Here is a 12,342-nt window from a genome sequence, read left to right on the forward strand (position 1 = left end):
TTTTTTTTTTTACACCGACAGATTGTTGACTAAAAAAATAAAAAAAGACAAATCTATTTTAAGTCCACTTTGTAACACAATGTGATGAAATCAAAGGGGTCTGAATACTTTTGCACGGCACTGCATCATGCATGAATCTGTGGGAGAAACAAAAATATAGCAAATGATAACAGAATAATTATGATCAAATGAAAGTAAAGACAGTCAGTGTCCAAACATCCTCCTGACAGAACAATTAAATATTACTCTAAGAACTTCCTTCCACCAAAGAGTACACATGAACATGTATTTGGGTTCAATCACTTCAACAGAAAACATTGGCATCCGCAGATGGTGTTAGTGTATTTGTCTGAAAGAGACATTTAGTATGCTAGCTAGTAACTACACTACAGCATAGTACAATAAGTACAATATAATATGATCTGCCTAGGTAGGGTCAGGAGTGCTTCAAACATGTGGTTTGACCAGAGGAGTATATTACAAAGTAGGATCAAAGCCAGCTAACTTTGATAAAACCAGAAATAACTATTTTATCATTCATAAAAGAACTTAGATATGCATTTTTGGTTGTCGAGTTAAGTAGACCATGCTCATCTTTCAATTTTTGTTTTGTTATTTCAGAATATTTAGGCAAGTTAGCAGGTTTACTCCTTGAGCCTGTATTGTAGTATAGCCCTCTGGACATCTAGGGCCCAGAATGTTTTCCTGGTCAGGGGAAACTGCCACAGTACCTAGGGGAATATAAATGTCATACTCCGAGTACTCTGTAACAAAACCAATTGTAGGAGAAGGTCAGAGTGGAGGGACCTCTGGCTTTCTCAACCAATGGAATTGAGAATCTCACATGGTGTTCTATAACATTATCAGTGTGAGTACAACGAGGTGTGTTATCCATTGTTGTAAGGACCATAGTGTTCATAGTTATAGGTCAGCCATCTTAGGAAGATGCATGCAAAACACTAGTTTCTAATTCAAGACAACTGGGAACAAGGTGAAATCATGACATCAGTGATCTTAAAGGTCGGTTCTAAAAAGAACACCGGGATCCCGACTTGGAATACCGTAAAAAAAAAAACTGACATGGAAAATTTGTTTTGATCACAATTTCCCAGTTGTCTTGAACGCACTGATGTCTGACATTTCCGATCTCCCAATCGGCATAAGGCTTGGAGTATGCAACAGCCAGGCAGGAAAGACCTTTTCTCAACATCCTGGCTCATCATTCACTGTGTCAACATCATCCAGCTCTAACCTTTCTCTCACATACACACTTTGTTTTCAAAGTCTGTCAGCAAGTGGTTTTCCTGTGTACAATATGAAACATCTAAATGGATCTAACATGTTTTGAAGGATGGATCTACAACATATTGAAGGACTTTACACATGGTCATAGCTTTACAGTTGAAGTCGGAAGTTTACATACACTTAGGTTGGAATCATTAAAACTTGTTTTTAAACCACTCCACAAATTTCTTGTTAACAAACTAGCTTTGGCAAGTTAGTTAGGACATCTACTTTTGTGCAAGTAATTTTTCCAACAATTGTTTACAAACATATAATTCACTGTATCACAATTCCAGTGGGTCAGAAGTTAACATACACTAAGTTGACTGTGCATTTAAAAAGCTTGGAAAATTCAAGAAAATGACATTATGGCTTTAGAAGCTTCTGCTAGGCTAATTGACACCATTTGAGTCAATTGGAGGTGCACCTGTGGATGTATTTCAAGGCCTACCTTCAAACAACTCAGGGCCTCTTTGCTTGACATCATGGGAAATTCAAAAGAAAATCGGCCAAGACCTCAGGACATTTTTTTTTTTTTTTAGATCTTCACAAGTCTGGTTCATTCTTGGGAGCAATTTCCAAACGCCTGACGGTACCACGTTTATCTGTACAAACAACAGTACGCAAGTATAAACACCATAGGACCACGCAGCCATCATACTGCTCAGGAAGGAGATGCTTTCTGTCTCCTAGAGATGAACGTGCTTTGTTGAAAAAAGTGCAAATCAATCCCAGAACAACAGCAAAGGACCCTGTGAAGATGCTGGAGGAAACCGGTGCAAAAGCATCTATATTCACAGTAAAATGAGTCCTATATTGACATAACCTGAAAGGCCGTTCAGGAAGGAAAAAGTCACTGCTCCAAAACCGCCATGTAAAAAAGCCAGACTGCGGTTTGCAACTGCACATGGTGACAAAGATCGTACACTTTGGAGAAATGTCCTCTGGACTGATGAAACAAAAATAGAACTGTTTGAACATAATGACCATTGTTATGTTTGGAGGAAAAAGGGAGGCTGGCAAGTCGTAGAGCACCATTCCAACCGTGAAGCACAGGGGGTGACAGCATCATGTTGAGGGGGTGCTTTGCAGCAGCAGGGACTGGTGCACTTCACAAAATAGATAGCATCATGAGGCAGGAACAGTATGTGGATATATTGAAGCAACAGCAAGACAGTCAGGAAGTTAAAGCTTGGCTGCAAATGGGTCTTCTAAATGGACAGTGACCCCAAGCATACTTACAAAGTTGAGGCAAAATGGCTTAAGATAAAGTCAAGGTATTGGAGTGGCCATCACAAAGCCCTGACCTCAATCCTATAGAAAATGTGTGGGCAGAACTGAAAATGCGTGTGTGAGCAAGGAGGCCTCCAAACCTGACTCAGTTACACCAGCTCTTTCAAGAGGAATGGGCCAAAATTCACCCAACTTATTGTGGGAAGCTAGTGGAAGGCTACCCGAAAGGTTTGACCCAAGTTAAACCATTTAAAAAGGCAATGCTACCAAATACTAATTGAGTGTATTTAAACTTCTGACCCACTGGGATTGTGATGAAATAAACAGCTGAAATATATCACTCTACTATTATTGACATTTCACATTCTTAAAATAAAGTGGTGATCCTAACTGACCTAAGACAGGGACTTTTTTTTACTAGGATTCAATCTCAGGAATTGTGAAAAACTGAGTTGAAATTCATTTGGTTAAGGTGTATGTAAACTTCCGACTTCAACCGTAGTTGTAGATCTCTAGATAACATGAAGGCCGCCTACACTGCATCCCACTCAAGTATTCTATCCAGAATACTCTACTATTCAGTCTTTCACTGTATTGGGGTGGTCTTTCACCTCAATGTCTTTATGTCTGGATATCATGTGTCAAGTTCTTCCGCCCCTTGTTCCCAGAGGGAGCAATATAAGACAAAAGTAGTGTACTACAAAAGGGAATAAGGGTACAATTTTGGACTTGTTCTAACGGTTAAGACATCGGCCAGGGTGTGGGTGTGCGGTGGCCATGTGTGTCTTTAAGTTCTTTAGCACCCTGTATTTTTTCCTACAGAGGGTGCAGCCGAAGGGTTTCTCCCCTGTGTGAAACCTCATGTGGGTCGTCAGTTTCCCGTTGCACCGGAACTGCTTCCCGCAGTCTTTACAGTGGTACGGTTTCTCCCCTGTGTGGGCCCTCTGGTGGTGCTTCAGATTCTTCCGGAGCGAGAACGCCCGGTGACACTGGGAGCAGCAGTACGGTTTCTCTCCGGTGTGGATTAAACGGCGGTGCCACCTCAGCTTCCGTTTCCGGTAGAAGATCTTGCCACAGTCCCAGCAGATGCGCAGACGACGGTGGCAGTGTCCCACCAGCCGCAAGTCCTCAAGCTTCACTGGGGAGAATGAGATAAAATAGGATAAAATACAGTGCCTTGCGAAAGTATTCGGCCCCCTTGAACTTTGCGACCTTTTGCCACATTTCAGGCTTCAAACATAAAGATATAAAAACTGTATTTTTTTGTGAAGAATCAAAAACAAGTGGGACACAATCATGAAGTGGAACGACATTTATTGGATATTTCAAACTTTTTTAACAAATCAAAAACTGAAAAATTGGGCATGCAAAATTATTCAGCCCCTTTACTTTCAGTGCAGCAAACTCTCTCCAGAAGTTCAGTGAGGATCTCTGAATGATCCAATGTTGACCTAAATGACTAATGATGATAAATACAATCCACCTGTGTTAATCAAGTCTCCGTATAAATGCACCTGCACTGTGATAGTCTCAGAGGTCCGTTAAAAGCGCAGAGAGCATCATGAAGAACAAGGAACACACCAGGCAGGTCCGAGATACTGTTGTGAAGAAGTTTAAAGCCGGATTTGGATACAAAAAGATTTCCCAAGCTTTAAACATCCCAAGGAGCACTGTGCAAGCGATAATATTGAAATGGAAGGAGTATCAGACCACTGCAAATCTACCAAGACCTGGCCGTCCCTCTAAACTTTCAGCTCATACAAGGAGAAGACTGATCAGAGATGCAGCCAAGAGGCCCATGATCACTCTGGATGAACTGCAGAGATATACAGTTGAGGTGGGAGACTCTGTCCATAGGACAACAATCAGTCGTATATTGCACAAATCTGGCCTTCATGGAAGAGTGGCAAGAAGAAAGCCATTTCTTAAAGATATATCAAAAAAAGTGTTGTTTAAAGTTTGCCACAAGACACCTGGGAGACACACCAAACATGTGGAAGAAGGTGCTCTGGTCAGATGAAACCAAAATTGAACTTTTTGGCAACAATGCAAAACGTTATGTTTGGCGTAAAAGCAACACAGCTGAACACACCATCCCCACTGTCAAACATGGTGGTGGCAGCATCATGGTTTGGGCCTGCTTTTCTTCAGCAGGGACAGGGAAGATGGTTAAAATTGATGGGAAGATGGATGGAGCCAAATACAGGACCATTCTGGAAGAAAACCTGATGGAATCTGCAAAAGACCTGAGACTGGGACGGAGATTTGTCTTCCAACAAGACAATGATCCAAAACATAAAGCAAAATCTACAATGGAATGGTTCAAAAATAAACATATCCAGGTGTTAGAATGGCCAAGTCAAAGTCCAGACCTGAATCCAATCGAGAATCTGTGGAAAGAACTGAAAACTGCTGTTCACAAATGCTCTCCATCCAACCTCACTGAGCTCGGGCTGTTTTGCAAGGAGGAATGGGAAAAAATTTCAGTCTCTCGATGTGCAAAGCTGATAGAGACATACCCCAAGCGACTTACAGCTGTAATCGCAGCAAAAGGTGGCGCTACAAAGTATTAACTTAAGGGGGCTGAATAATTTTGCACGCCCAATTTTTCAGATTTTGATTTGTTAAAAAAGGTTTGAAATATCCAATAAATGTCGTTCCACCTCATGATTGTGTCCCACTTGTTGTTGATTCTTCACAAAAAAATACAGTTTTATATCTTTATGTTTGAAGCCTGAAATGTGGCAAAAGGTCGCAAAGTTCAAGGGGGCCGAATACTTTCGCAAGGCACTGTAGGATTATGAATGCAAGACTCCCAGTAATTTTCCACAACTCCCAGAAAAGTGGGAAAAGTGGGAAACCTGGCAAATTTGGGAAAGTTACCAGAATTTTGCGCCCCTGGATAAGATAAAACAGGACAAACTATCCACTGGGGTAAAACTGGGGCGGCAGGTAGCTTTGTGGTTAGAGCGCAGGGCCAGTAAGGTTTGCTGATTCGAATCCCCAAGCTAACAAGGTAAAAACAATCTATGTCATTCTGCCCCTGAACAAGGCAATTAACCCACTGTTCCCCAGGTAGGATCATTGTAAATAAGAATTTGTTCCTAACCGACTTGCCTAGCTAAATAAAATAAAAACTATACATTGAACACAACACATACAGGTCCTTCAGAAAGTATTTATATCCCATTTTGTTGTGTTTCAGTCTTCATTAGATTAAGTCAAAACTGTATCTCGGTCACTCAGGAACATTCACTGTGTTAATGGTAAGCAGCTCCAGTGAAGATTTGGCCTTGTGTTTAAGGTTATCGTGCTGAAAGATTAACTCATCTCCTGTTGTCTGGTGTAAAGCTAACAACCAGTTTTTCCCTCTAGTCTTTTGTCTGTGCTTAGCGCTATTACATTTATTATTTTAACCCTTTCACACGTACCATCACACGGGTGTGATCGTTCTACAGTGGTCCCTGAAGCGTACGATCACACCCGTGTGATTAGAACACACATTTAGAATGCTCCTTTAGAACGGCAGTTTCGAATGAGGCAACCATCAGCGTTTGAGCTGGCCACACTTTTTTCAGAAACTATTTACACAAACACAGTCTTTACAAAGTTATGTCCAGAGTGTCAGCAGTTTATTTTTGGATGCATTGTTCAGATATTCACAGAATTAAATATAGCATAACACAATCAACCTAACCGGAAAAATGTAGGCTACATTTGTCCTAGCGCTGAGGAAAGATTGACCCAACACAAGCAGTCATCATGAAACAAGCCCAAGTACTTAAATTACAAGCCCAAGTATTACTTTAGTGCCTTGATGCAAACAGGATGCATCTTTTGAAATGTTTTTGTTCTGTACAGGCTTCCCTTTTCACTCTGTCAATTAAGTTAGTATTGTGTAGTAACTACAATGTTGTTGATCCATCCTCAGTTCTCATATCCAAACTATTAAACTTGGTTTTAACCTGTTATGGCTGCGATCCCCGTACAGGGATCATCATCAGGGGAAATTTCAGAGTGACAACTAAAAATACGTCGTAACATTAGACATTCTTGAAAATGCAAGTGTCTTACACCCTTCAAAAGATTAGAATATTGGTAATCAAACTACTAAACTACACATTCGCATCTGAAGGTAAAATTATGACTTACATTCTGATATCTTGCTCTTATTTCTCTTCCTGAGGGTCCCAGTGATCAAATTAAGTGCCGTTTTCTTTGATAAAATCAATTTTTATAGTCTAAATCGAAACATTTTGTGAACCGTTTGTGCCGTGAATTCCATCTATACATTTTTTACGGAGCATTAGATGTAATTACACACCGTAAACAATCATTTATCTAGTCATGGTTGGTTTCAGTGCATTCCTCTGGATGTTTGCAACACAGCCAAACGTCATTGTTTTTTGCGGGGAGTATTGACCGAAGTGAACTGATTTGAAGACAACGAGCAATTACTACCTTGCGCACCAATAATTTTAGCTAAACTTCATTGATTGACTATATTTCTGCCCAATGACCACTGATCTTCTTGAAATCTAGCTGGGCAGATAGCCAATGAGCTGAGGTAAACGCCAGTATGTAATGGTTTTGGGTTGGACCACCATTCCTTGTTTGTAATCGCACGCGTAACGAACTCCATTCTCGTCTTGATGATCAGAGGAGTTGCTGTGAGGTTTGTTACGCGCAGCTGTATTTCGGAAAGTTGTATTTTCAACGATTTCATTGAAGATATCACGGCGAATAAATCAGGAAAAGCGAAGTTAAAGTCTAAAGTGAAAGTGAGACAGATTTTTTGTTTGAGGAATCTTTGAGTGTTATGATTCAAACAGGAACTGGAAGAGCTGTTTCTGCAAAACTCCTGGACAGTCTGTGGTGCAACGTGGCGTTGGTGGATGGAGCGAGACATGATGTCCCAGATGTGCTCAATTGGATTCAGGTCTGGGGAACATGCAGGCCAGTCCATAGCATCAATGCCTTCCTCTTGTAGGAACTGCTGACACACTCCAGCCACATAAGGTCTAGCATTGTCTTGCATTAGGAGGAACCCAGGGCCAACCGCACCAGCATATGGTCTCACAAGGGGTCTGAGGATCTCATCTCGGTACCTAATGGCAGTCAGGCTACCTCTGGCGAGCACATGGAGGGCTGTGCGGCCCCCCAAAGAAATGCCACCCCACACCATGACTGACCCACCGCCAAACCAGTCATGCTGGAGGATGTTGCAGGCAGCAGAACATTCTCCACGGCATCTCCAGACTCTGTCACATGTGCTCAGTGTGAACCTGCTTTAATCTGTAAAGAGCACAGGACGCCAGTGGCGAATTTGCCAATCTTTGTGTTTTCTGGCAAATGCCAAGCGTCCTGCACGGTGTTGGGCTGTAAGCACAACCCCCACCTGTGGACGTCGGGCCCTCATACCACCCTCATGGAGTCTGTTTCTGACCGTTTGAGCAGACACATGCACATTTGTGGCCTGCTGGAGGTCATTTTGCAGGGCTCTGGCAGTGCTCCTCCTGCTCCTCCTTGCACAAAGGCGGAGGTAGCGGTCCTGCTGCTGGGTTGTTGCCCTCCTACGGCCTCCTCCACGTCTCCTGATGTACTGGCCAGTCTCCTGGTAGCGCCTCCATGCTCTGGACACTACGCTGACAGACACAGCAAACCTTGCCACAGCTCGCATTGATCTTCCATCCTGGATGAGCTGCACTACCTGAGCCACTTGTGTGGGTTGTAGACTCCGTCTCATGCTACCACTAGAGTGAAAGCAGCATTCAAGTGACCAAAACATCAGCCAGGAAGCATAGGAACTGAGAAGTGGTCTGTGGTCACCACCTGCATAACCACTCCTTTGTTGGGGGTGTCTTGCTAATTGCCTATAATTTCCACCTGTTGTCTATTCCATTTGCACAACAGCATGTGAAATGTATTGTCAATCAGTGTTGCTTCCTAAGTGGACAGTTTGATTTCACAGAAGTGTGATTGACTTGGTGTTACATTGTTTAAGTGTTCCCTTTATTTTTTGAGCAGTATATATATATATATATATATATATATATATATATATATATATATATATATGTTTTTCATGTCAGATTACATTTATTTTTTTTATTCAAATGGAATGGAGTAGAACAGCAAACACACACATGGCCACTGCGCCTGCTACTCCTCTCCATATGAAATATCCATTGGCTGCTGTTCAGGGGAGGGCAGGACCACAACATTGGCCGGAGTTGAATGGAACAGCACTTCACCTTAGTGACTGTTCCCTCTGCTCTATACAATACATATGTTTATTTTATGTGATGATAAAAGGCTCATACAATATTTTTTTTAAAATGTTTTCTTTCACAGTGATAGCGACTCTGACTGGGAGCCCCCGGTGCCAAGCTGCCCGCTCTACCTGTGCCCCCAGTGGTGTTCATATGCCACAGTTCATTACTGCAGGCATGACTGTGCCCCAGGGCCAAAAGAGCACAGCAGAGGCATCGTTGTGTTCTGTGTCGCATGAACTGCACCACTTGTTCAGTTTCTCTGCGCTTTACATCAGAAAGAGACTGCTATGGGACATGGCACAGGCAGCAAAATATTGTGACGAGGACTTCCAAAGGGTGTACTGTTTTAAAAAAATTAAAAAGTAAAACATTTGTGTGTGTGTGTTAGAATTGCTTTTTGATATGTTGTATATAGTTATAGGTCATTTCACCAATTTGGCCACTTGGGTACATTTGGGCAACTTGTGTGGGACACCTGGGTGACTTCATGCTAAATGTCATGTAGCTCACCCATTCCTGAAGTTATCAGTCTGAAACTTTGCACACCTACAGTTGCCCTCTTGTGTTATCCATCACAATTCTCCAGCATCCTATCTGACTGTGTGGCTATTCTAGTACATGTGAAAGATGATACTACAACAATAAAAGACAGAAAACGTATGCTCTTTCTTTCTCTTTTCTTCCACCAGATCTACTGTGTTATATTCTCCTACATTCAATTAACATTTCCACAAACTTCAGAATGTTTCCATTCAAATGATACCAAGAATATGCATATCCTTGCCTCTGGGGCTGAGCTACAGGCAGTTAGATTTGGGTATGTCTTCAGGCGGAAATTGAGAACAAAGGGATATAGCCATAACAGGTTAACAGCTCCTTGCAGAGTTGTGCGTTTCTCTCCAATTGTTTTATCCATTTCAATAAAATCATTTTCCAGCTGGTCAACAATTTGTTATTAAACCAATAGAACATGTATTCAAGGTTTGCAGTTCTTGACACAAACCTGTGCACCTGGCACCTACTACCATATCCTGTTCAAACACACTGAAGTCTCGTCTTGCCCATTCACCCTCTGAACGACACACATGCACAATACATGTTAACTAATTATTTTAAAGTGTCTTGACCTCTCCTCCCCTTTATCTACACTGACTAAGTGGATTTAACAAATGACATCAATAAGGGATCATAGTATTCCCCTGGTTAGTCTGTCATGGAAAGAGCAGTTGTTTAATGGTTTGTATGCTCCGTGCCATAAAAGTATTCACACCCATTCACTTATTCCACATTTTGTTATAGCATGAATTTTATTAAATAGATTAAAAAAATAAAGTCAAAGTGAACTCCAAAAGACAAGCTGAAATATCTTGAGTCAAGTATTTAAGGGAATACCCTAGCTCCCCTAATTTCTACTGAATGTGTAAGCTGCTCACCTGTACATTCTCTGACTCCTTTTAGAAGCAAGAATTACTTTGTACCTCCAGCCAATCACAAGCACTATTGAGACATTGCAGACTGGTTAAAAAAGATGTTGGTAATCTCCTTAACATGTCCTTCCATAATTTACCTAAGGATGAACAATCTTTGCTTTACAATCTGATACCTCAAGTCCTTATTCGTCCTGCTGATAAGGGTGGGTCGGTTGTACTCATGGACTGGACATCTTATGTAAATTACTGTCATAGACAACTGCTTGACAACACCTTTTACAAGAAATGCAGAAGTGACCCCACTTCCCAATTTCAGAACATGATCTACCACTGTCCTAGATAGGCAAGTTCTGGTCAAATCACCAAAATAAGAACAACCTTTTGGCCATTCAACACCCTAAAATTGCCACATTCTATACTTTGTCAAAATTACACACATTTTACAAAAACCTCCAGGGCGCCCTATTGTACGGGCTTTGATGCAGTAACGGCTCCCTTATCAACTTTATTTTATAGACCACTCGCAGAACAGCTCCCCCCCTTTGTAAAGGACACTAGTAGTATGATCTATATTATTGAATCTCTTGATCCTCTCTATGATAACACTTTGTTAGTAGTTACTTTTTGATGTGGGGTCGTTATACACAAATATTCCACACGAGGGCGGTATTGAAGCGATAAATTTTCTTCTGCAACGTGACCCTAATGAAATACCTTCCAGTGAATGCACTGTAACATTGGCTGAAATAGTACACACACACACACACACGCTTCTAAAGGATTTCTTTATTCAGACGAAGGGTACTGCTATGGGACCCCATATGGCTCCTAACTACGCTAATTTGTCTGTGGGTTGGTTACATGGAAACAGTCCATTTTCAATCCCTTCAAAAATTTCAACGTACCGTTTCCAAATAATAATGTTAGAAATTAGAACACTTTTTGTTCTATGGAGGGGTGATGCAAAATAGAGCCAGGCATTCCATGCTTCTCATCTCTTGTTCTGAGCACCTGATATTTACTATGCAACCTGACACACGTGAAATCAGTTTCCTTGATCTTATGATTGTGTGATAATGTTCCATACACTGATCTTTACAGGAAACCTACTGACCGTAACAGTTTGTTGAGGGCTGATCGTTGTCACCCGCATCCCTTGAAAAAACGTTTGACCTATAGCCAATTGTTGAATCAAAAGAATTTGCAATAGAACTGGCAGATTGAGACAGAAATATGGCTGAGACGCAAAGAACACTCAAGGAGAGGGGGTACAAAAACCGTTAGCTTAATACGGACATTGAGAAAATTCTAAACAAGGAGACATCTTTCAAGGATAGTATCGCAAAAATAAGCATTCTAACTACCCCGCTATTCAATGTGTGCTCTGAACAAATTAAGGGAATTGTTCAAACATTGGCACATTCTAAGATCCGATGACAGTATCCGTAATGTGTTTTTGGACCCTCCATTGGTTGGAATCTCACAGGGCAGAAATCTCAGATCAATTGGTAAACTGATTGACCACCCCCAAAATATCCCTTCGCAACATCTATTTGCACCTCTACCAGATGGAAACTAAAAGTGTAATAGCTGCACTCAATGCAATGGCACTTGCAAATGTAGATCCTGCAAACACCCAAACAGGAAAATAGATCCCAATGAAAGGTGTCATGTGCTCCACTAAGGCAGTATTTTTGTACATAATGCTTCTGCAACCGTCTCTTACGGCAGAAAAGAGCTTCTGGATATCAGGACAGCGATCACTCACCTCGGATTAGACAAAGATTTTTCTACAACAACCAAGACGCACAGGACATTCTCCAAACACCCGGCAGGGTCGACATCCCCGTTATTTGCAAGAGGAAACGACGCAGGTACAGAGGACAAAGAGCCGGATGCCTCGTCAGGACCCGCAGAAGGCGAGTGGGAAAGCTGCACCACATCAGTCACTGGCTTTATAAATAAGGGCACCGAGGACGTCATCTCCACAGTGACTGTACGTACATACCCCAACCAGAAGCCATGGATTACAGGCAACACTCGCACTGAGCTAAAGGGTAGAGATACTGCTTTCAAGGTGCTGGACTCTAACCCGGAAGCTTACAAGAAATACTGCTATG

General features: G+C 41.7%; 1 protein-coding gene across 1 annotated transcript in view; it reads right to left on the reverse strand.

The window, feature by feature from the left end:
• The window catches only part of LOC139415934 (uncharacterized), a 20,185-nt gene continuing 7,843 nt past the window's right edge, over window positions 1-12,342 (reverse strand). The window contains exon 5 of the mRNA XM_071164122.1: window positions 1-3,655. Coding sequence (XP_071020223.1) covers window positions 3,252-3,655 — 404 coding nt within the window. The 3' untranslated portion in view covers window positions 1-3,251. The remainder of the gene's footprint in view (window positions 3,656-12,342) is intronic.

Source organism: Oncorhynchus clarkii, chromosome 9, assembly GCF_045791955.1.
Source record: "Oncorhynchus clarkii lewisi isolate Uvic-CL-2024 chromosome 9, UVic_Ocla_1.0, whole genome shotgun sequence".
In the NCBI taxonomy this organism is placed as follows: Eukaryota; Metazoa; Chordata; class Actinopteri; order Salmoniformes; family Salmonidae; genus Oncorhynchus; species Oncorhynchus clarkii.